This window comes from Phyllobates terribilis, unplaced genomic scaffold (genome assembly GCF_046119375.1).
Source record: "Phyllobates terribilis strain yellow unplaced genomic scaffold, ASM4611937v1 Scaffold_1__5_contigs__length_1240528914, whole genome shotgun sequence".
NCBI classification, from domain to species: domain Eukaryota; kingdom Metazoa; phylum Chordata; class Amphibia; order Anura; family Dendrobatidae; genus Phyllobates; species Phyllobates terribilis.
Window position 1 is genome coordinate 482,655,333 of NW_027362761.1, and position 21,860 is coordinate 482,677,192.

A 21,860-nucleotide genomic window follows, 5' to 3' on the forward strand; every position below is an offset into this window, starting at 1 on the left:
CAGGCACACAGACCGCAGAGCGGCAGCAGGAGCTGCGCTGTGGCTACAGTGTGCGCGTTAAGGAAAATGAATATTCATTGCTCTCCACGCCCATGGGCGTGCGGAGCAGTGAATATTCATTTTCTTTAGCAGCGGGCACAGCGTAGGCTGATCCCCTGCTGCCGCTCCCCCCACGCCCCCACCGCAGGTATAGAGTACAGGGCACAGTTCGGACTATAACACACACCCCCCACTTTCTTCCAAAATTTTGGAGGAAAAAAGTGCGTTTTACAGTCCGAAAAATACGGTAACTGCTTTGAGTGGGGAGAAACAAGAGGATTGCTTTAAAAAAAATAAGTGCAAATTACATTACAATATAAAAAAATACTAACATTCATGTTCATTCAACAATACCAGGACATTATGGTTTATATTTTGGAAAATCACAAAAATACAGTGCATTGTGTAAGTATTTGGCCCCCTTGAACTTTTTTACCTTTTGCCACATTTCTGGCTTCAAACATAAAGATATAAAATTCAAATTTTTTTGGGGAAGAATCAACAACAAGTGTTACACAATCGTGAAGTGGAACGAAATTTATTGGATATTTTAAACTTTTTTTAACAAATTAAAAACTGAAAAGTGGGGCGTGCAATATTATTCTGCCCCTTTACTTTCAGTGCAGCAAACTCACTCCAGAAGTTCAGTGAGGATCTCTGAATGATCCAATGTTGTCCTAAATGACTGGTAATGAAAAAATAGAATCCACCTGTGTGTAATCAAGTCTCCATATAAATGCACCTGCTCTGTGATAGTCTCAGGGTTTTGTTTCAAGTGCAGAGAGCATCATGAAGACCAAGGAACACACCAGGGAGGTCCGAGATACTGTTGTGGCGAAGTTTAAAGCCGGATTTGGATACCAAATGATTTCCCAAGTTTTAAACATCTCAAGGAGCACTGTGCAAGCGATCATATTGAAATGGAAGGAGTATCAGACCACTGCAAATCTACCAATACCCGGCCGTCCCTCTAAACTTTCATCTCGAACAAGGAGAAGACTGATCAGAGGCAGCCAAAATGCCCATGATCACTCTGGATGAACTGCAGAGATCTACAGCTGAGGTGGGAGAGTCTGTCCATAGGACAACAATCAGTCGTACACTGCACAAATCTGGCCTTTATGGAAGAGTGGCAAGAAGAAAGCCGTTTCTCAAAGATATCCATAAAAAGTCTTGTTTGAGGTTTGCCACAAGCCACCTGGGAGACACACCAAACATGTGGAATAAGGTGCTCTGGTCAGATGAAACCAAAATCGAACTTTTTGGCCACAATGCAAAACGATATGTTTGGCGTAAAAGCAACACAGCTCATCACCCTCAGAACACCATCCCCATTGTCAAACATGGTGGTGGCAGCATCATGGTTTGGGCCTGCTTTTCTTCAGCAGGGACAGGGAAGATTATTAAAATTGATGGGAAGATGGACGGAGCCAAATACAGAACCATTCTGGAAGAAAACCTGTTGGGAGTCTGCAAAAGACATGAGACTGGGATGGAGATTTATCTTCCAAAAAGACAATGATCCCAAACATAAAGCAAAATCTACAATGGAATGGTTCATAAATAAACATATCCAGGTGTTAGAATGGCCAAGTCAAAGTCCAGACCTGAATCCAATCGAGAATCTGTGGAAAGAGCTGAAAACTGCTGTTCACAAACGCCCTCCATCCAACCTCAATGAGCTCGAGCTGTTTTGCAAGGAAGAATGGGCAAGAATTTCAGCCTCTCGATGTGGAAAACTGATAGAGACATACCCCAAGCGACTTGCAGCTGTAATCGCAGCAAAAGGTGGCGCTACAAAGTATTAACTCAAGGGGGCCGAATAATATTGCACGCCCCACTTTTCAGTTTTTATTTTTTTTAAAAAGTTTAAAATATCCAATAAATTTCGTTCCACTTCACGATTGTGTCCCACTTGTTGTTGATTCTTCCCCCAAAAATTTGAATTTTATATCTTTATGTTCAAGGGGGCCAAATACTTTCACAATGCACTGTAAATGTGTTTCAAATCTTTCTGTACCTGGGTTTTTTGTCCCAAGAAAAACTACTAGCGTTTTTACTGTGTTTTTTGCACTGACTCATTGCTTTCCGTGGTTGAAAAAATGCTGCAAAAACACTTAAAGGGGTATTCCCATCTCCAATATCCTATCCCAACATGTAGTAGGTGTAACAATAGTAATATAAGCAAATACCTCCAATTAGAAATGTAGTATAGTTCTTGTGATTCACCGTGTTTCTTTTCCCATGTGCAGGACATTGCAGTAGCTTAGGTGTCCATTTACGACAACTAGCAACTAGCTGTCACTATATGAGTGGTAACCATGGATACCTAAGCTACTGCAATGCCCTGCACATGAGGAAAGAGTCATAGCTTATCAGAAGAACTATACTACACTTCTAATTGGAGGTATTTGCTTATATTACTATTGTTACACCTACTACATGTTGGGATAGGAATACTCCTTTTAACCCCTTTACAACCCAAGGTGGTTTGCACGTTAATGACCAGGCCAATTTTTACAATTCTGACCACTGTCACTTTATGAGGTAATTACTCTGTAACGCTTCAACGGATCCCACTGATTCTGAGATTGTTTTTTCGTGACATATTGTACTTCATGATTGTGGTAAAATTTCTTCGATATCACTTGTGTTTATTTGTGAAAAAAAACGGAAATTTGGCGAAAATTTAGCAATTTTCAAAGTTTGAATTTTTATGCCCTTTAATCAGAGAGATATGTCACACAAAATAGTTAATAAATAACATTTCCCACATGTCTACTTTACATCAGCACAATTTTGGAACCCAATTTTTTTTTTTTATTAGGGAGCTATAAGGGTTAAAAGTTGACCAGCGATTTCTCATTTTTCCAATAAAATTTACAAAACCACTTTTTTTTAGGGACCACATCACATTTGAAGTCACTTTGAGGGGTCTTTATAACAGAAAATACCCAAAAGTGACACCAGTCTAAAAACTGCACCCCTCAAGGTGCTCAAAACCACATTCAAGAAGTTTATTAACCCTTCAGGTGCTTCACGGGAATTTTTGGAATGTGGAAGAAAGAAATGAACATTTAACTTTTTTCACAAAAATGTTACTTTAGACCCAATTTTTTTTTTTTTTTTTTGCAGGGGTAACAGGAAAAAATGGACCCCAAAATTTATTGTGCAATTTCCCCTGAGCACGTAGACACCCCATATGTGGGGAAAAAACACTGTTTAGGCGCTCGGAAGGGAAGGAGCGCCATTTTGACTTTTTGATTGTAAAATTTTATTGAATAATTAGTGGACGCCATGTTGCGTTTGGGGAGCCCCTGATGTGCCTAAACAGTGGAAACCGCCCACAAGTGACACCATCTTGGAAACTAGACCCCTCAGGGAACTTATCTAGATGTGTGGTGAGCACCCTGAACCCCCAAGTGCTTTACAGAAGTTTATAACATGGAGCCATGAAAATAAAAAAATGAAACTTTTTCCACAAAAATGATATTTTAGCCCCAATTTTTTTGTTTTCACAAGGGTAAGAGGAGAAAATGGACCCCAAAAACTTTTGTGCAATTTCTCCTGAGTACTCCAATACCCCATATGTGGGGAAAATACAGTGTTTGGGCGCACGGCAGAGTTCAGAAGGGAAGGAGCACTGTGTGACTTTTTGAATGCAAAATTGGCTGTAATCGAGAGCGGACGCCATGTCGCATTTGGAGAGCCCCTGATGTGCCTAAATAGTGGAAACCCCCCACAAGTGACCCCATTTTGGAAACTACACTCCTCAAGGATTTTATCAAGGGGTATAGTGAACATTTTGAACCCAGAGTTACGACAGAATTTGATAACATTAGGTCCATCATATTGAATAAGTTGTCATTAGTCTTGAGCGCAAGTGCTCGCTACTTGTTTGCATCGGGTACTCAGGTATGCACCATGTATCGCGGGTGCTTGAGTCACATGCTCGAGTCCCCACCCGCATGTTTCATGGTTATTAGATACCCAAAAAAACCCATGCGGGGATTGCTCATGCATGGCAGGCAATCCCCGCGAGGTTTTTTTGGCCGCGAAGCATGTGGGGCGGAAACTCGAGCATGTCACTCGAGCACTCGTGATACTCAGTGCATACCCGAGCACCCGATGCAAACTCAAGTAGTGAGCACTTGAGCTCAACACTGGTCGCCATATCGTCGTCATTTTTTTTTTTTTTTTTTTTTTTTTTTTTAACTTTTGAAAAAATCCCAAGCCCAACCCTAACCCTAGAGTTCATTTTTTACGCCGTTCCTCGTGCGGTATAAGTGATTAGACGACTTTATTCTTCAGGTCGGTGCGATTACAGCAATACCAGAATCATATCGGGTCTTTGATTGACAGCTGTCGCACACTAAAAGACGCTTTTTTTGCAAAGACTAGTTTTTGCATCGCCGTATTTTGAGAGCTATAATTTTTCCATATTTTGGCCGACAGAGTCATGTGACAGCTTGCTTTTTGCTGGATGAGTTGACGTTTTTATTGGTGCCATTTTCAGGCACGTGATATTTTTTGATCGCTTTCTATTCTGATTTTTGCGAGGCAGAATAAACAAAAACCATCAATTCAGGAATTGTTTCTTTGTTTTTGTTTTTTTTTTATGCTGCTCCGCGTGTGGTAAAATTGATAAAGTAGCTTTATTCTTCGGGTCAGTACGTTTACAGCGGTACCACATTTATATAGTTTTTCTATGTTTTGGCACTTTTACACAATAAAAGCTATTTTATAGAAAAAAAAAATTTTTTGCATCGCTTTATTCTGAGAGCTATAACATTTTTATTTTTCGGCTGATGGAGCTGTATGGCGGCTTGTATTTTGCAGGACAAGATGACCTTTTCAGGTGTACCATTTTTATTTACATTCGTCTTTTTGATCACGTGCTATTCCATTTTTTGTTTGACGGTATGATGATAAAGCATTGTTTTTTGCTTTGTTTTTTTTTATTTTTTTTACCGTGTTCACTAAAAGGGTTAACTAGTGGGATAGTTTTATAGGTCAGGTCGTTCCGGATGCTTCGATACCAAATATGTGTACTTTTATTGTTTATTTATTTTCATAGTAATATTTATTGATGGGTAGGTACATTATATTTTTATTTTTGGCGGATTTTTTTTTTTTTTTCATTTTTAAACACTTTTTTTACTTTTATTCTTTGTCCCAGTATAGGACTTTCACTTTTTTTATTCTGATAGCCTGTATAGCACAGGGATGGAGCACCATCCCTGTGCTATACAGGCTGTCAGCGCTGCAGATGCAGAAGATACTTTGGTCAAGCACTGAGCATGACCAAAATATCTTCCTGCTGTCTGGTGACCCAGATGTTGTCATGATGACATCGGGTCATCATGGCAACATCCGGGAAGCCGCGGCAGACATCGCTGGATGCCGGCAGGATAGGTGAGTATCCCGATCACCTCCCCTTACCACCGACTTCAATCGCAGCATTGCGGGGCTTAATGTGCGGGACCGCTCCCAGCACATTGTTACAGCTGACACCTGGTGCTATCAGCTGACACCCTGCGGCGATCGCGCCCACACAGCCTGTGTGCGGGCGTGATTGCCAAGACTTACTAATGCATATCAGGCTCTTAAGTCCCAGGGCGCAGATACGTATTAATACGTCTTGTGCTTTAAAGGGGTTAAAGGATTGACATGCTGCAGGTTTAAAAAACGCAGCAGTTTTCCAGTTTGATCAGGAAAGAAAAAACCAAGCGCGTGCATGCGATTTCTGAAATCTCATAGCTTTTGCTGGAACTGTAAAAAGCCGTTTGTAATTTGCATAAAAACACAGAAACAAACACTACAAAATCACAACTTGTGAAGATAGCCTAAAAGCTAAAAAAATAAGTCTGAGTTATAGATTTTCACTCTCTTGCTCCATTCCAAATCATAGGGGAATTTAAAAAAAACAAACAAACAAAAAAAAAACAGATTGGTAAGGTAATCAAGATGAGCCAGGCGGTGAGAAGGTGAATGGGGGTCACCCAGATGACCATTCTCCCCGGCTGGATTTTCCTGTATGACTGCAGCATGAAGCATAGCTGCAGGGAGGGAGCCTGACTCACATTCATGCTGCATTAGAAGGAATCTGAGCATGGCTTCTATAATACTCATGGTATTGAAGCTGTGTAAAATCACATTTATTCCAAGTGCAATAATGTCTGTCTCCAGATATTTCTTTTCACAAGAAGAATTTTAATTCATTTTCCTTCAGTTGCCATGGCTCAAACTTTAAGGGTACTGGACAGATCAGCAGACAATTTACCGAGACCAGTCCTTAAATGAAGCCCTAGCACACAGTGTCACTTCACTTATTGTGCTGTTTTGTTCAGTGAACAGCTGTGCCATATACGCAATGAAAATTTTATAACCTGCATGTACGAGCCCTGTTACTGAAAATTCAATTTGCTGGTAGCAAGTTCACCCGTCGGGTCTGCCATCCTGCACCTGTTTTATAATGAGTGAAACATGAGCGCAGTGAATTCATAGGAGTTGGGACTTGTCACTTACTTTAAAATATCATGTAAAACGTCCAGTGGTTTCCAGAAGATTAATTTCAAGCGAGACATGTATAGCTCATGTGTATATAGACCTGTATAATGAACAGGTTCTTCATTAGTGTGATTCTGCTGGGTTAGACTATGTTCACATGCAGTGTTTTTTGCTGGGGTTTTTTCTGCAATCAAAACTTTGCTCTATTGGAAGTAAAAATGCTGCTTTTGAAACGTCCGTTTTGCAGTGTTTTCAGCACTTTTTTTGCTGCGTTTTTCAGGTGCGGATTACATATGCGGATTGTCTACAGTACATGTTTAATAAAGTTAGTTTTAGTCACTAAAAACGCCTTAAAAAAACGCTGTAAAAACTGTTTTTGCAGCATTTTTTCACTTTCTCATTGCTCTCTATAGGTGAAAAAACACTGCAAAAACGCTGAAAGAATCGACATACTGAGCATTTAAAAAACACTGCAGTTTTCCAATTCAGTCAAGGAAAAAAGTGTGTGCAATGATTTCTTACTGCTCCTAGCTTTTGCTGGTACTGTAAAAAGCCGCATTTAATTTGCTTTAAAGAAGCATTGTGTGAACACAGCCTTTATCTGGTATTCATGTCACTTCTCAAATCCTATGCTGCACTGTAAGTAAAGTAAAGAATTAATTTGTTTTATTATACTGATATAAAAAGCATTAAAACGCTCCTGTAACATCGTCCAAAGTGTGTGAATAACACTGACTTAAAGGGAATTTGTCACCAGGTTTTGCTTCCCCATCTGAGAGCATCATGATGTAGGGACAGAGATCCTGATTCCAGCAATGTGTCACTTACTGGACTGCTTGGTGCAGTTTTAATGAAATCACTGTTTTATCTGCTGCAGATTTACCAGTTTGCTGAGTGCTCTGCATAACCCACCCACACCACTGATTGGCACCTTTCTGTGCACACTGTGTATAGGCAGAAAGTTGCCAATCAGTGGTGGGGGCGTGTTTGGACTACCTGACAGCAGATGTACTTGTCGTCTAGTGATAATCTCCTGCTGATAAAACAGTGATTTTATGAAGGATACACTGAGCAGCCCAGTAAGTGACACATCGATGGAATCAGGGTCTCTGTCTTTACATTTTGCTCCTCTCAGATTAGGTAGCAAAAACCTGGTGACAGATTCTCTTTAAAAGAATTTGATTCATGTGGCCATAGACATAGCTTTCCTGTCTTACAATTTTCAGACACTTAATGTGAAGTGGTCATGTGCTGATCACATTGTATTGAATCATTGTCCAAGGCGTTTTCTAGCGCCGCTCACTTCCACATTGGTGCTTACTGATGTGACATTGGTCAGCCGCTCGCCAGGTCCTGGGAGGTGTCCTGCATGTATCTATTCTAAGGAACAGAGAAGGTGCACCATACCTGAGATGACCAGCACCCTCTCCTCCGGATGTGCAAGTGAGAGGCACAGGATAACCTCTTTGGAAGTAGCTATATACATAATGATTAGTGTTGAGCGATACCTTCCGATATCAGGAAATATCGGATCGGATTGGATCGGGCCGATACCCAAAAAGTATCGGATATTGCTGATTCCGATACCGGAAACCAATGCAAGTCAATGGGACACAAATATCGGAATGAAAATAAACCCTTTCTTTCCTTGTAGGTTAATTCTACATGAAGGAAAACAACTAACAATAATGTAGAATGTATTGGGGGAGGTGGTTGCCCAAATCGATGGGAACAGTGCTCACAGTGAAACATGAAAAGCCGGCAATTCAGCAGCGGCATACACCGGTACCCGACAATTTAGAACCGAAAGAATAGAGCTTCACACATAGATTAGATAGATAGAAATCATTTAGTGTAAAGGATTTATTTAAAAAAATATTAGTGTTTTCATGCACCGTCTCTTTAAAAAACCTGCCGGCAATTCAGCAGCGGTACCCGACAATTTACAACAGAAATAATAGAGCATCACACATAGATTAGATAGATAGAAACATGTCAGTCACATATATATGAAGTACTGTGATAGTGTTGGTTACTGTACTTGTCATTTAGTGTTAAAATAAAGAATTTATTAAAAAAAAAAATTGGTGTCAGGTTCCCCGTAATTTTAGTCTCTAGCGGAGGTTAAGCAGACAGCTGGGGCAGATGTTTGAAGCCTGGGAAGAGGGTAATACCCATGGAGCTTCCCAGGCTACTAATATCAGCCCCCAGCTGAATACCTAGCCTTTACTAGCTATTAAAATGGGGGACCCCCCCAAAAAAATGATGTGTCGTCCCCCCTATTTTAATAGCTAGCAAAGGCTAGGCAGACAGCTGGGGGCTGATATTAATAGCCCAGGAAGGGTGCCATGAATATTGGCCCCCTCCCAGGCTAGAAACACCAGCCGTCAGCCGCCCCAGAAATGGCGCATCCATAGGAGGTGCCAATTCTGGCACTTAGCCTCACTCTTCCCACTGCCCTGTAGCGGTGGCAGTGGGGTAATAGGGTTGGGGTTGATGTTAGCTTATAATGCCAGCTGACATCAAGCCCAGGTTAGTAATGGAGAGGCGTCTATAAGACACCCCCATTACTAACCCCATAGTCAAAGTTGAAAAAAAACACAAACACCCAGAATAAAGTCCTTTAATTGAAATAGACACAATTCTTTATTGTTCTAAATTAAACCATACTTACCACTACGCCCATTCCAGCTGAAGCCAACGATCTCCTGCAATAAAAGAAAAATAATAAACCAACATCATCCTTACCTTTCGATGGTTCCCAGGACAGCTCCAGCTCTGCTACATCGAGATGACAGGCTGGATCACAGCAGAAAGCTGCCATCCAGCCTGTCATCCCGCAGACACTGAGAAGCGCAGGCATGCTTGCGCTCCTCAGTGTCAGGCTGTGACGGCATCCAGATGAGCCAAGTCTCTCACGCTCACCGCATGCGCAGGAGAATTCTCCCACGCTGTCAGTGACGTGCATGAGTTGAGCTGAGTTCATTGTCGGCTCATCAGGCAAGCAAGCCTGCGCTTCTCAGTGTCTGCGGGATGACAGTCTGGATGGCAGCTTTATGCTGCGATCCAGCCTGTCATGTGAATGTAGCAGAGCTGAAGCTGTCTGGGAACCATGGTAAGGTAAGGATGATGTTGCTTTATTATTTTACTTTTATTGCAGGAGATCGTTGGCTTCAGCTGGAATGGGCGTGACGGTAAGTAGAGCTTAATTTAGAACAATAAAGAATTGTGTTTTTATTTCAATTAAAGGACTTTATTCTGGGTGTTGTGTTTATTTTAAATACTTTTCTAGAAATTCATGGTGGTCATGTCCAATATTGGCGTGACCCCATGAATTTCGGGCTTAGGGCCAGCGGATAATACAAAGTTGGCCCTAACCCCTTTATTACCCAGTGAGCCACCGCACCAGGGCCCTGGATGAGCTGGATACAGCGCCAGAAGATGGCGCTTCTATGAACGCAACATTTTCTGGGGTGGCTGCGGACTGCAGTTCGCAGCAGGGGGGGCCCACAAAGCTTGGGCCACCCTGCGCTGTGGATTCCAGCCCCCAGCAGCTTAGTTGTGCCTGGCTGGACACAAAAATAGGGCGAAGCCCCACATTTTTTTTTTTTTAAACTTATTTAATGAAATTCATGAAATAATAAAAAAAAAAAAAAAAAAAAAGGGCTTTCCTATATTGTTGTGTCCGGCCAGGTACAAATAGGCAGCTGGGAGTTGGGGGCAGCCCGTTCCTGGATGCTGTACCTGGCTGGCATACAAAAATATGGCAAAGCCCACGTCAAAATTTTTGGGAAAAATTAATTAAAAAATAAATAATAATTTAGGGACTGCATCTTTATTAACCCCTCAAGTGTCATTTAGTGTTAAAATAAAGGATTTATTTAAAAAAAAAATTGGCGTGGGATCCCCCATAATTTTAGTCTTTAGCGGAGGTTAAGCAGACAGCTGGGGCAGATGTTTGAAGCCTGGGAAGGGGGTAATACCCACGGAGCTTCCCAGGCTACTAATATCAGCCCCCAGCTGAATACCTAGCCTTTACTAGCTATTAAAATGGGAGACCCCCCCCCAAAAAATGACATGGGGTCCCCCCTATTTTAATAGCTAGCAAAGGCTAGGCAGACAGCTGGGGGCTGATATTAATAGCCCAGGAAGGGTGCCATGAATATTGGGCCCCCTCCCAGGCTAGAAACACCAGCCGTCAGCCGCCCCAGAAATGGCGCATCCATAGGATGCTACAATTCTGGCACTTAGCCTCGCTCTTCCACGCTGCCCTGGTGCGGTGGCAGGGGGTAATAGGGCTGGGGTTCATGTCAGCGCCAGCTGCCATGAAGCCCAGGTTAGTAATGATGGACGTCTATGAGACACCCCCATTACTAACCTACAAAGTGTTAAAAATAAAAAACACACTACACCCAGCAAAAAATAATTTATTTGAAATAAAACACACCATTTTATTTAATTCTTAGTTTACTAAAAAAAAATAGTTACCTGTCCACGTTCCTGCGCTGATCTCCCATGCACAGCTGTCACATCTGAAGATGGTGACAGCTGTGCATGGCTGCTGTAAGCTCACACTGCCGGGAACACGTCCGCTCCCGGCAGTGTGAGCCCTGACTGGGGTCACCGGAGTGCATTCAGTCAGCGCAGCTCCGGAGACCTCCTTTACGGCACTGCTGTACCGTGGGAATTTCTCACGGTACAGCAGGGCCGTAAAGGAGCTGACCGGAGCAGCGCTGCCTGAACTTCGGCGAACCTGCTTATGCAGTGACGGGGCTGCTTTACGGCCCCGTCATTATAGCGGCGGCAGCGGTTCAGAGCGGTCACATTCTATGTGGCTGCTCTAAACTGGAGATCATCGTGGGACACACGTGGACTACTACGGAGGGGTAAGGATAAGGTTGTGGTTTATTATTTTATATTTTATTACAGGAGATCGATGGCTTCGGGGAATTAGGTGTCTAGGTGAGTATAGGTGTAGTTTTTTATTTTTTACTTTATTTTAGGTGGCGATCAGCGGGGACAGGTAATGTATAAACTAATTTATTTTAGGTAACCACTGGCCACCAATGAAATGTATTTAAAATTTATTGGGGACCAAAAACCCCCCAAAAATATGGGGCCTAAAAAAACACGTATAGGGGCAAAAATAACACATGGGGCAGTTTAAATAGCAGGATCAGGCTGATGGGAACTACTGCTCCCATTGAGCTGATGCTGCTGGCACGAGTGGACGGGGGACAGACATAGGCCGATGGGAGTAGTAGTGTCACATCGGCCTATGTCTGCCTGCACGCACACACCCGCAGACATCGCACAGACACCCGCACACTCCAATCATGACGGGTCTGATGGTCTGCGAGGTGTGGCTGACCTGTGCGGCCATGGGAAAGTTCATGTGAGTTCATGCAATGCAGTCAAGCATGAACTCACATGAACCCTTTGAGGGCACCGCTGCGACTTCAAATGAACAGCTGATCAGCATCACCTGATACCTCAGCTGTTCATTTGAAATAACCGGCGGGAAAGTGCAGCACAGAACGGGAAAGCCGGCGGTTAAGTCTTTTCACTGCCGGCTTCCCCGCCTGGGTCCTTCGCTCCCCGCTCCTTGGTGCTGTGCTCCCCGCCCGGTCCTAACTTACGATCGGGATGGGAGGTGGCGAGGGGAGCGGAGGATCGGGGTGGGAGGCTGCGGGGAAGCAGTATGGGGCTGTGTGATTGTTTAAAAGCCGGCGGCTTTTTACCGCCCGCCGGCTTTTAAACAATCAGGAGAATTCTCTCACGCTGGGATGGCATTCTGATGACAGGCTGGATCGCAGCTGAGCGCTGCCATCCAGCTTGTCATCCTTCAGAGACACTGCAGAGCGCAGGCATTATAGGAACTTCCGATTCCGGTATTCGATATTGTAAAAATATCGGAACTCAGTATCGGAACTCCAATACCGCGAATATCGGCCGATACCCGATATTACAGTATCGGAATGCTCAACACTAATAATGATACAATTTTTTCATCACTCTGTAAAGACGTAGACTTTTCCTTTAAAGAAGCACTCCTCCCATCAAACTTTTTATCCTCTTAATATATTGCAATCATCATATTAAATGATTAACTTCTACCCAGCTAATTCTTCTCTTTTCCATTAGGTCTATGACATCATGTGTTTAAAAACTGACTAGCTGAATCCTTCTAAGCTCTATGTAGAAACAGGAGGTCAATTTCCCCTGTATGAGTCACTGCAAAAGTCACTAGCAGGGGGAGGAGCGGAGCAGTTGGGTCAGGAGTTGAAGAGGGGAATGAAAATTCAAGGACAAGAGACTTTTTCTGTTTCTACATAGAGCAGAGAAAAGAGAAGAGTTAGCTGGGTAGAAAGGCAAAATGAGCAATTATACTGTAAGTACACAGTGCTATATCATATGATGACTGCAATACATTAAGAGGATAAAAACGTTGAATTGAGGAGGAGTGCTTCTTTAACCCTTTCTCTTTTGTGCCACTTTTGATAAATCTCTCCCAATATCATGGACTCCTTGAGTTTGAGCTTGGGGATCATACACGGGAGCATGTAAAAATATGGTACCAATAAAATATGGTTTATTTCTCAACTGAGAATCAGGTCTGAAAAAAGAGTGGGGTGATGCAGTCTGTGATGTCAGTTTCTGAGAATCAGGGGTGTGCTTTCCACAATACATTTCAAAGCTGCTGATACTTTCTTTTCGGTTATTGTGTGGTACCACTTGGGACAGGTCTGTAAAGTGTGCTCTACCACTATTCCTCGAGTCCCCCATGAATGTGTTCTCAATGGGGAGAGGGGAATAAGCCTTTGCCTGACATGCCCTGGCAGCGGTGTATACCGTCGCGAGAACAGATGACGCATGTGGAAAGAGGGATTGTCGGCACATATTCATACACAGTAAATGGTTGCCAGCTCTGGCCAGCGTTCGTCCAGTCTGTATGGGCACCCTTCAAGAGGCAGATTCTCTTTATCTAATATCTACGGACAATAGGGATGTGTTTGATGTTGTTAAAAAGTACAAACTTCCTCATTACTCCAATACTTTTAAACTAGTAAGTTAATAATTAATCATAATAACACATGGGAGGTGATGCGTTACCATTGAGACCTATGCTGTAGACTATATTACACCTCCATAATTGCTGTCTGGAATTGAGATTAATACCTTTAATAACAGTTATTAAAAACTCAATGTTACCTGCAACTTTCTAAACTTTTTAATTTAATGTGATAAATAGCAATAACGTCTCCCCTTATTTTACAGGGAACCCACTTTATTCAGCTGTGCTGTCAAAGAAACATTCCCCTCCTTTTCCTGCAGAACATTACAGGTATTTATAAATATTTGGTTATCTAAAACCAAGAGGATAAGAGTTTTGATTATTTTCTTGTAGTAAGCCGAAAAAGGAGACATTTTGTGGAAAGCATGGTGTGGACATCAAATATGCAGCAGGCTCATTATTATGTGGCTTTTCATTGCAGTTTTCACCTTATTCGATGCTTAATGAATGGAGGAGCATGAAATCCTCAATACCGATTTATCACGGATTTGCAACCTAATCAGTAGTGGAAATTTTCTGCAATATGTGAACATAAGTCTAGACTTTTTGGTAATTTAAATGCCAAAGATGGCACTAACTTTGCAGCCATAAATAGTACAATCTTGGTGAATAGGCAACCGTATCCATCAGAACTTACTAGTAACTAATGATGAGCGAGCATGCTTGTTTAACCCTTTAAACGAGCACGCTCGGGTACTCGCCGAGTAGTTTTGGCGTGCTCGGCATATCATGCCGAGCATGCCGAAACTACTCGGCGAATACCCAAGCGTGTTTGTTTAAAGGGTTAAACAAGCACGCTCGCTCATCACTACTAGTAACTGCTGTGGTAGACCGGCTCACTCGACAGCACACGGAGGTAGACACGGGAACACTGTATTTTTTAATTCTTCCCAGGTTTATTATACAGGCAGCATAAACCGTGGCTAAGTAAAAATAAACACGGCCCTTTGGGCAAAAACCGCAAACAAAGCAAAGTGGTAGCACAAAGCACAGTCCTTGTGGTAGCGGGGATCCGCCTGCTCAGAGTTTAGCAAACAAATGGTTCAGCTTTTCCTTGTCAGGACACAAAGTACTGGAGTTCCTCTCTCCAGCCCTACCGAACACTGAATGATTCAAAAGGCCATCTATTTATAGGTGGAGATATGGTGAACAGCCTCTCACCCGCTCTACAGCTGTTCACATAAAATCCTAGGTCATTAAAAATGGCCAATTTAACCCCTAGACACATAGTGGCTGGAGCAAAATTCAAGGTTTCAACTCACTGAAGCTAATAGCCTCAGTGAAAACATATCTCCTCTCCAGTATTTTGCCAATGACTTTGTCACACTGCCTTAAAATGGATCTGCTACGTCTGTCATGTGTCTGTTATAATCAAAAACAATAAATATGCACTGACTGATCTGACCCGGTGTAGGTTTTAGATTTATTTGTTGTGTAGTTCCTGAGGAGGGTCTGACGTAACAGAGCCGCGTCTTCAAGAGCCTTCTTCAAAGGAGTCTATTAGCACGAAGCCGCTCATTGCTATTTCCAGTGCAGCTGAGACCTGTTTTGTACGGAAATAAGACATTTCAAGGTGTACGCCCAATGGTACACACAATAAAATATTAGATATTTTCATTAGAGCCAAATAGCTGTACACATTATGTGACTGCTTGGGCAAATTCCTTTTTCTGGGTTGAAAACAAAGAAATGGCAGGTAATACTCCTCTTTCACCTTGGTGTCCCTTTCAATTGTTGAAAAATAGGATTTGTTGTGGACTCGTGCACACGCAGGCGTATGATTATACTGTACCAAATATTGCACTCTGTACAATGCAAAGTACATTGAAGATTACCCCTTCCATATTGTTTAAGATTTTTTTTCATTTGAACTCCAAATAATTCCTTACTGTTCAAAAACATCCCCTTTAACAGGAAAACTACCCAGAAACATGTTTGCTTTTAATAAGAAATTGCTGCAGTGACCGCTATGTAAGTAGATGCACAATACTGCGTACATTCCCCCTTGAAGACTTTTGTATGGTCGATGTTTCAATGCGTTATTATGACAGGTGTTATTGGTAATAGTGTTGTGTAGGGAAAGTTGGTTAGTGTTTGGGACTAGCCCAGAGTGGGAAGAGATAAGGTGAAGGGACACAGACGGTTTCCTGTCAGGACATCAGATAGGGCCTAGTGTGCATCAGAAGCAGACCTAAGGTCTGGACAGTAAGCAGTGCCATGTGAAGTGGGTGTCCCGAAGCGAGAGGAGACTGAGACAGTGAATAGCATGATACAAAGTAAAGCGGAAGGAAAATTGACAGAAGGGCAGAGTGGTCAACCGAAGATGGGTCCTGAGAGAGGACGCCTAGCAGTACGGCCCCGAGTTTATAACTCAGAAAAGTAATGGGCCAGGTTGGGACAGAGAACGTGAGAAGAAGAGTGCCCTGGGAGGGGGTTCCAAGGTGGCTGTAGCAGAGAAGCTAAGTACCGGCCATGTTGACAAACTAGTTCCCTTGAGGGAAAAGAAGATGCGGAACCGCAGGTTAAGAATAGGGCACTCAATAACTGAACTGTAATACTGAGCTGGGTTGGGGTGAAAGAAGTAGAGACAGAGACCAAGTGCGTGAAGAGAAAAGGAACGGAGAGGCTGAGTTCACGCGATGCGTTTTTCATGCGTTTCCGCGGCATTTTTGCAGTTGCGTAAACGCCGCGGAAACGCATGAAAAACGCATGGTAGAAGGGCAGCAATGTTCCCCAATAGAAATCCGCATGTGAACGCTGCGGTCAAAAATCCGCAGCATGTCAATTAATTTTGCGGAAACGCTGCTCTTTTGCCGCCATTGACTTGCATTAGACCGCATGGAATCCGCATCACTGTATATGTTGATGCGCTTTTCATGCGGTCTAATGTGCGGATGGTACCCGGGTGTGGATGAGAGAACTCTCATCCAGACCCAGGTACCATTAAAAAAAAAAGAATAAAATAAAAAATATATATATTCTCACCTTCTGACGGCCCGCGCTGCGTCCTGCCGGCTTCCCGGGCACTTCGCGGTTGAATGAAGAAGGACCTTCGCTGACGTCAGTCATGTGACTGGTCACGTGACGCTGACGTCGGAAGGTCCTAAAGTCTTCACTGCCGGCAGCCGGGACCGATGAAGCAGGACACTGGGGGCCATCAGAGGGTAAAGTATAGATTTATTTTTTGACATTCACACACTATATAAATCCATGCCGGTTGCATGGATTTATATAGTGTGAAGTTGACAAGCACTTTCCAAGTGATGCTAAAATCGCTTGGGAAGCGCTTGTCAACCCGCATGCGGAAATGAAAGTGAAGACCGCTTCATTTCCGCATGTCCCTGGCAGGAAACCGCATGTACAATCCGCATGCGTTTTTTCCTGCCAGAGAGATGCAGAAACGCTCAGGAAAAAATCCTGAGCATTTCTGCATCGTGTGCACATACCCAGACTGTGTGTGAAAATGCTTCATATTGTGAAGGAAACGGTCATCAAGTAGTGTACCCGCTATCTGTTGTACATAATCCCTACCAAGTTATATTTCAGTAAAAAGTTTCTTTTTGACTGGTGGTCTCCCTCATTGAACTGCTCAACATCTGGTCCTGGCCAACCCAAGCCATCTGTAACATGCGGCCTGCAAGGGCTTAGCTCCCCTTTAGATGAAGTCCACATACCCAGTTCGGACCCCCATCTTCATCTAATGTGTTGGGGCGTAAGAGACGAGTACCTTGCCCACGGCTACTTCCCCGTGTCACGTTACAGCTACATAGAAAATGTAATGCAATGCCTGAACCCTGCAGAGGAATAGTTGTGGCATGTTAGTGCCTCTCCTCGCTGGCTCATGGAGTATGGTACTGGGCACTACACTTATCTATGACATCCATACTTTTTCAGAGAATGTAATTTGTAGTTAAAAAGAAAAAAAAAAAGAATGAATGAAACAGAACGCGTACATCTGCTGGTGCAGGTTTCAATCTTTTCAACACAGGCTGGTTGTACATGTATCATACTGTTTCTATGCCGCTCTGTAGACTATTGCTAGCTGCTTATCCGAGAGCATTCCTGTGCAAAAGTCAAATTTAATTTTGAAACCTACATTTTTCTTGGGAATTTAGACTATTTGACTTTTTGTTTTTTATTCTTTTCTGACTTTAGTTAATATCTGATGAACATATTTATTTCAGGTTTCATGGTTGGTCGAGAGTATGAAGCAGGAGGAATAGCCAAGGATGGAGCTAAGATGGTGACTGCAGTTGCATGTGCAAGCGTACCAAAAATTACTGTAATTATTGGAGGCTCCTATGGTGCCGGGAATTATGGGATGTGTGGTAGAGCTTACAGGTTAGTGATTGTAGAAGCAACAATTGCATATTGTGAAAAAGTGAACCAAAACAGATATTACAAATGACAATACGGTCTATGGTATATTGTGGAACATTGAATCGTGATCGATCCCTTAATAAAGTCTAATATTGACCAAAGAGAACTTGAGTAATCTCAGACCACTCCAGTTGGATAGGTTTTATCACTCGTGTTAAAAAGTAGCTGCCTCCTGACAAGTAATGATTGGTTGAAGCACCTTCAGGTTTGGCTACTGGTGGAGGATCGGGAGACCAGACCACGCCATCAAACTCCTCCAATAGAAATGCACCTCGCGTGGAAAGCTGCTTTTCAATTGATGTAGGCTGATGGACAGGTCTGGTCACACGCTCCTCCATCAGCAGCCATTGCTGGTCAGGTTGTGAGGAAAACTGCACTAATAGGAGAAAGTGGCCAACTCCTTTTTAAAGGCTTTCCCAACATGAAGATTGACCATCTTACAGCAACCCTTTCCTTGCCAAGGACGTACCTTATACGTCCTGGCAGGCTGGCAAATGGCTTAGGATGTATGAGAAGTCCTGGTTATTAATAGACATGTCTCAGCCTGGATTGCTGCTATAGGTGATTCTTAGCAAAAGGAGACAAGGAATCTCCGTTCATAGGGGTTAGTTGTGAGATACAGATGTACGGTTGCTCACTCTCCCATCTCCCACTTTAATCTGTGGTATCGTGAGCTGGCTCAGGCAGAAAAGCATATAATTCGGACCTATGTTATTCAATAAGGCTGTTCAGATTAATGATTTTTCTCTCGGTCTGACTGTTCGGGAGTAAAAAAAAATCTCAGCATTCACTAGTTTCTTCTAAGTCTCGGCTGAGACTCTCACATTCAAGTCTATAGGTGCATGAAAAAAATTGGATCTGACATAGGACATCTGTGTGGCATCAGATTTTCATGGATACATGTCTATTTAATGTAGATGTATTAAAATATCGCACACAAACATCACAAGAATATCACGCGGATCTAAAAAAGCGGGCACTCCCATGAAAAGTTTTCTGGACGACTTTTTTAAACCCTTATCTTACAAAGAGCACAGCGTAGCTGCTGTAGTTGCAATCCAGGCTGAGAATACAGACTGCTAAAAAGCCTTCAGCCACTGTGAAGACATGAACTATAAAACTAGCTTTTCACTCAGCTCTCCCCGTGAATACCAGAAAAAAAGGCAGAATTGTTATTTTTGGTTACTTTGCCTTAAAAAAATTTAACAAACAACAGTCGAAATGTCACTACCAGAGGAGTAAATTGTCCAGATATGGGTTTCCTCCAGTGAAGCATTAGTTGTAGTGGATATTGCTATACACTACAACATGACCCAGACTAAGATTTAGGTTTCCCCTTTACATTCCATGTCTGCATTTTTGCAGTGTGCATTGTGAAAAAGAAGAAAATAAAAAGTTTCCAGGTAGCACCAGGAGACTATCGGCGCGCTTATGATGATGATTCTCCATTTAGTACCTGTGTGCATATTGGTGACGTGATGTGAATGTTCTTTGTGCACCTGACAATCTTTATTAGCGCTTTGTTGCATACGTGCAGTACCATCCATTGAATATTCCACCTCCAGGACCGAGCCCAGTGTCTGCAGTATGGGGATTTGTTGGAGAAATCTCCTGATCAACAGACCTCCAGTTTCCCTATTCTATTTTATGAAGCTAACATGTTTTTATTTGGTCTTATTTCAGTCCGAGGTTCCTTTATATGTGGCCCAATGCTCGGATATCGGTAATGGGAGGGGAACAAGCTGCTACTGTATTAGCCACTATCGCTAAAGACCAGAAAGCAAGGGAGGGGAAACCGGTAAGAAGCTTAATGTATTTAATGGATGTGTATTAATATTTCACTCTTCTACATAATAATGCAATTGTTTCTGAACTGTTAACAATTTGTCAAAAGAAGAAATCTCAAGGGCTCATTTGCTTGGTTTTTTTTTTATTTAGGGGTGAATGCACTTTAACTCCTTAACATCCCAAGTTGAATATATCTGTCGTAAGTGGGGTGTTATTCTCAACTCCATGGCTGACATATGTCATGATGATCTCATGTGTACTGCCGACTGTAATACCAGAGCCAGACAGCCGCTACATCTCGTGGCTCTGGAGTGGCATCCGATGACAGTAGTGTAACCCTTCAAATGCTGCAGTCAATAGCGACCGTGGCACTTAAAGTGTTTGATAGAGGAAGCTCTCTACCTCAGCCTTTGTCCCCTGTGATACTATCACAGGGTGCCAATGGGTTACCATGGCTGATGAGGCTCTAACAGTGGCCCTCATGTCTGTCATTGGTTTCTGCTAGAGATGTGGCCTAATAGGTAGCCTAAAAACATCACCATGTTTACCAAAGCATTATGCAAACAATCTTACTAGTTTGAGATCCTTAATGGGACAAAAGGACAAACATTTTAAGATTAAATAAAATTCAGTAAAGTATCATGAATTCCACACACACAAAAAAATCTAAAAACATTTAGTGCTGCTGCAGTAGTCACAACTCAGAAGTTGAATTGCTGAATATATTAAACAGTGAATTACATAAAATAAAATGTAAACATTAGTAAATTATACAGTTAGATCCAGAAATATTTGGACAGTCCCTGAATCTTTGTGGTTTGGGTTCTGCACTCCACTGTTTTGGATTTAAAATGAAACAACTGAGGTGCAATTGAAGTGTAGACTTTCACGTTTAATTAAAGGGGTAGAACAAAAATATCCCATGAAACATTTTGGAATTGCAACTATTTTTCTACAAAACCTCCTCATTTCAGGGGCTCATAAGTAATTGCACAAATTAACTTTATCATAAATAAAATGTTAATTTTTAATACTTTGTAGAGAATCCTTTGCAAGCAATGACTGCCTGAAGTCTGGAAGCCATGGACGTCACCAAACACTGAGTTTCCTCCTTTGTGAGGCTTTGCCAGGCCGTTACTGCAGCTGACTTCAGTTGTTGCTTGTTGGTGCATCTTTTTGCCTTACGTTTTGTCTTAAGCATGTGAAATGCTGTTCGATGAGGTTAAGATCTAGTGACTGACTCTGGCATTGCAGAATATTCTACTTCTTTGCCTTAAACTCCTGGGTTGCTTTTATAGTATGTTTTGGGTCTTTGTCCATCTGTACTGAGAAGCGCCGTCCAATCAACCTTGCTGTATTTGGATGAATCTGAGCAGAAAGTATCGCTCTGTACACTCCAGAAATCATCCAGCTGCTTCTGTCTACAGTCACATCATCAATAAAGACTAGTGACCGGGTGCCATTGGAATCTATGCATGCCCATTCCATCACACTGCCTCCACCATGTTTTACAGAGGATGTGGTGTGCTTTTGGATCTTGAGCCGTTCCTAGCCGCCTCCATACTTTTTTCCGATCATTCTGGTACAGGTTGATCTAGTTTCATCTGTCCAAAGACTGCTTTACCAGAACTGGGCTGGCTTTAGATGTTTTTTTTGGCAAAGTCTAATCTGGCCTTTCTATATTTAAGTCTGATTAATGGTTTGCATCTTGTGGTGAACCCTCTGTATTTGCTCTCATGAAGTCTTCTCTTTATGGTAGACTTAGATACTGAAACACAGTCTTCCTGGAGAGTGTTCTTCATTTGGGTGCATCTTGTGAAGCTTTTTTTCTCCACCACTGAAAGGATTCTGCGATCATCCACCATTGTTTGTACATGTACAACTAGTCCTTTTTGAGTTCCTAAGCTCACCAGTGCGCTCTATTTTTTGCAGATTTGGAAACTCCTACCATTTCTGCTCTCTCTCGCTGATGGATTTCTTCTATTTTTATTCGTTCTCCCATGACAGCACCACGAGAGAGAGGATCCGCCCATCAAGGACAGGAAACCTACAGGTTAAAAAGGGCGGC

At 42.5% G+C, this 21,860-nt stretch overlaps 1 protein-coding gene across 1 annotated transcript in view; it reads left to right on the forward strand.

Moving 5' to 3' along the window:
• MCCC2 (methylcrotonyl-CoA carboxylase subunit 2) overlaps positions 1-21,860 on the forward strand; it is a 108,104-nt gene that overhangs the window by 58,593 nt on the left and 27,651 nt on the right. The window contains exons 13-15 of the mRNA XM_073655032.1: positions 13,828-13,894; positions 17,809-17,965; positions 19,688-19,802. Of these exons, the coding sequence (XP_073511133.1) occupies positions 13,828-13,894; positions 17,809-17,965; positions 19,688-19,802 (339 nt within the window). The remainder of the gene's footprint in view (positions 1-13,827; positions 13,895-17,808; positions 17,966-19,687; positions 19,803-21,860) is intronic.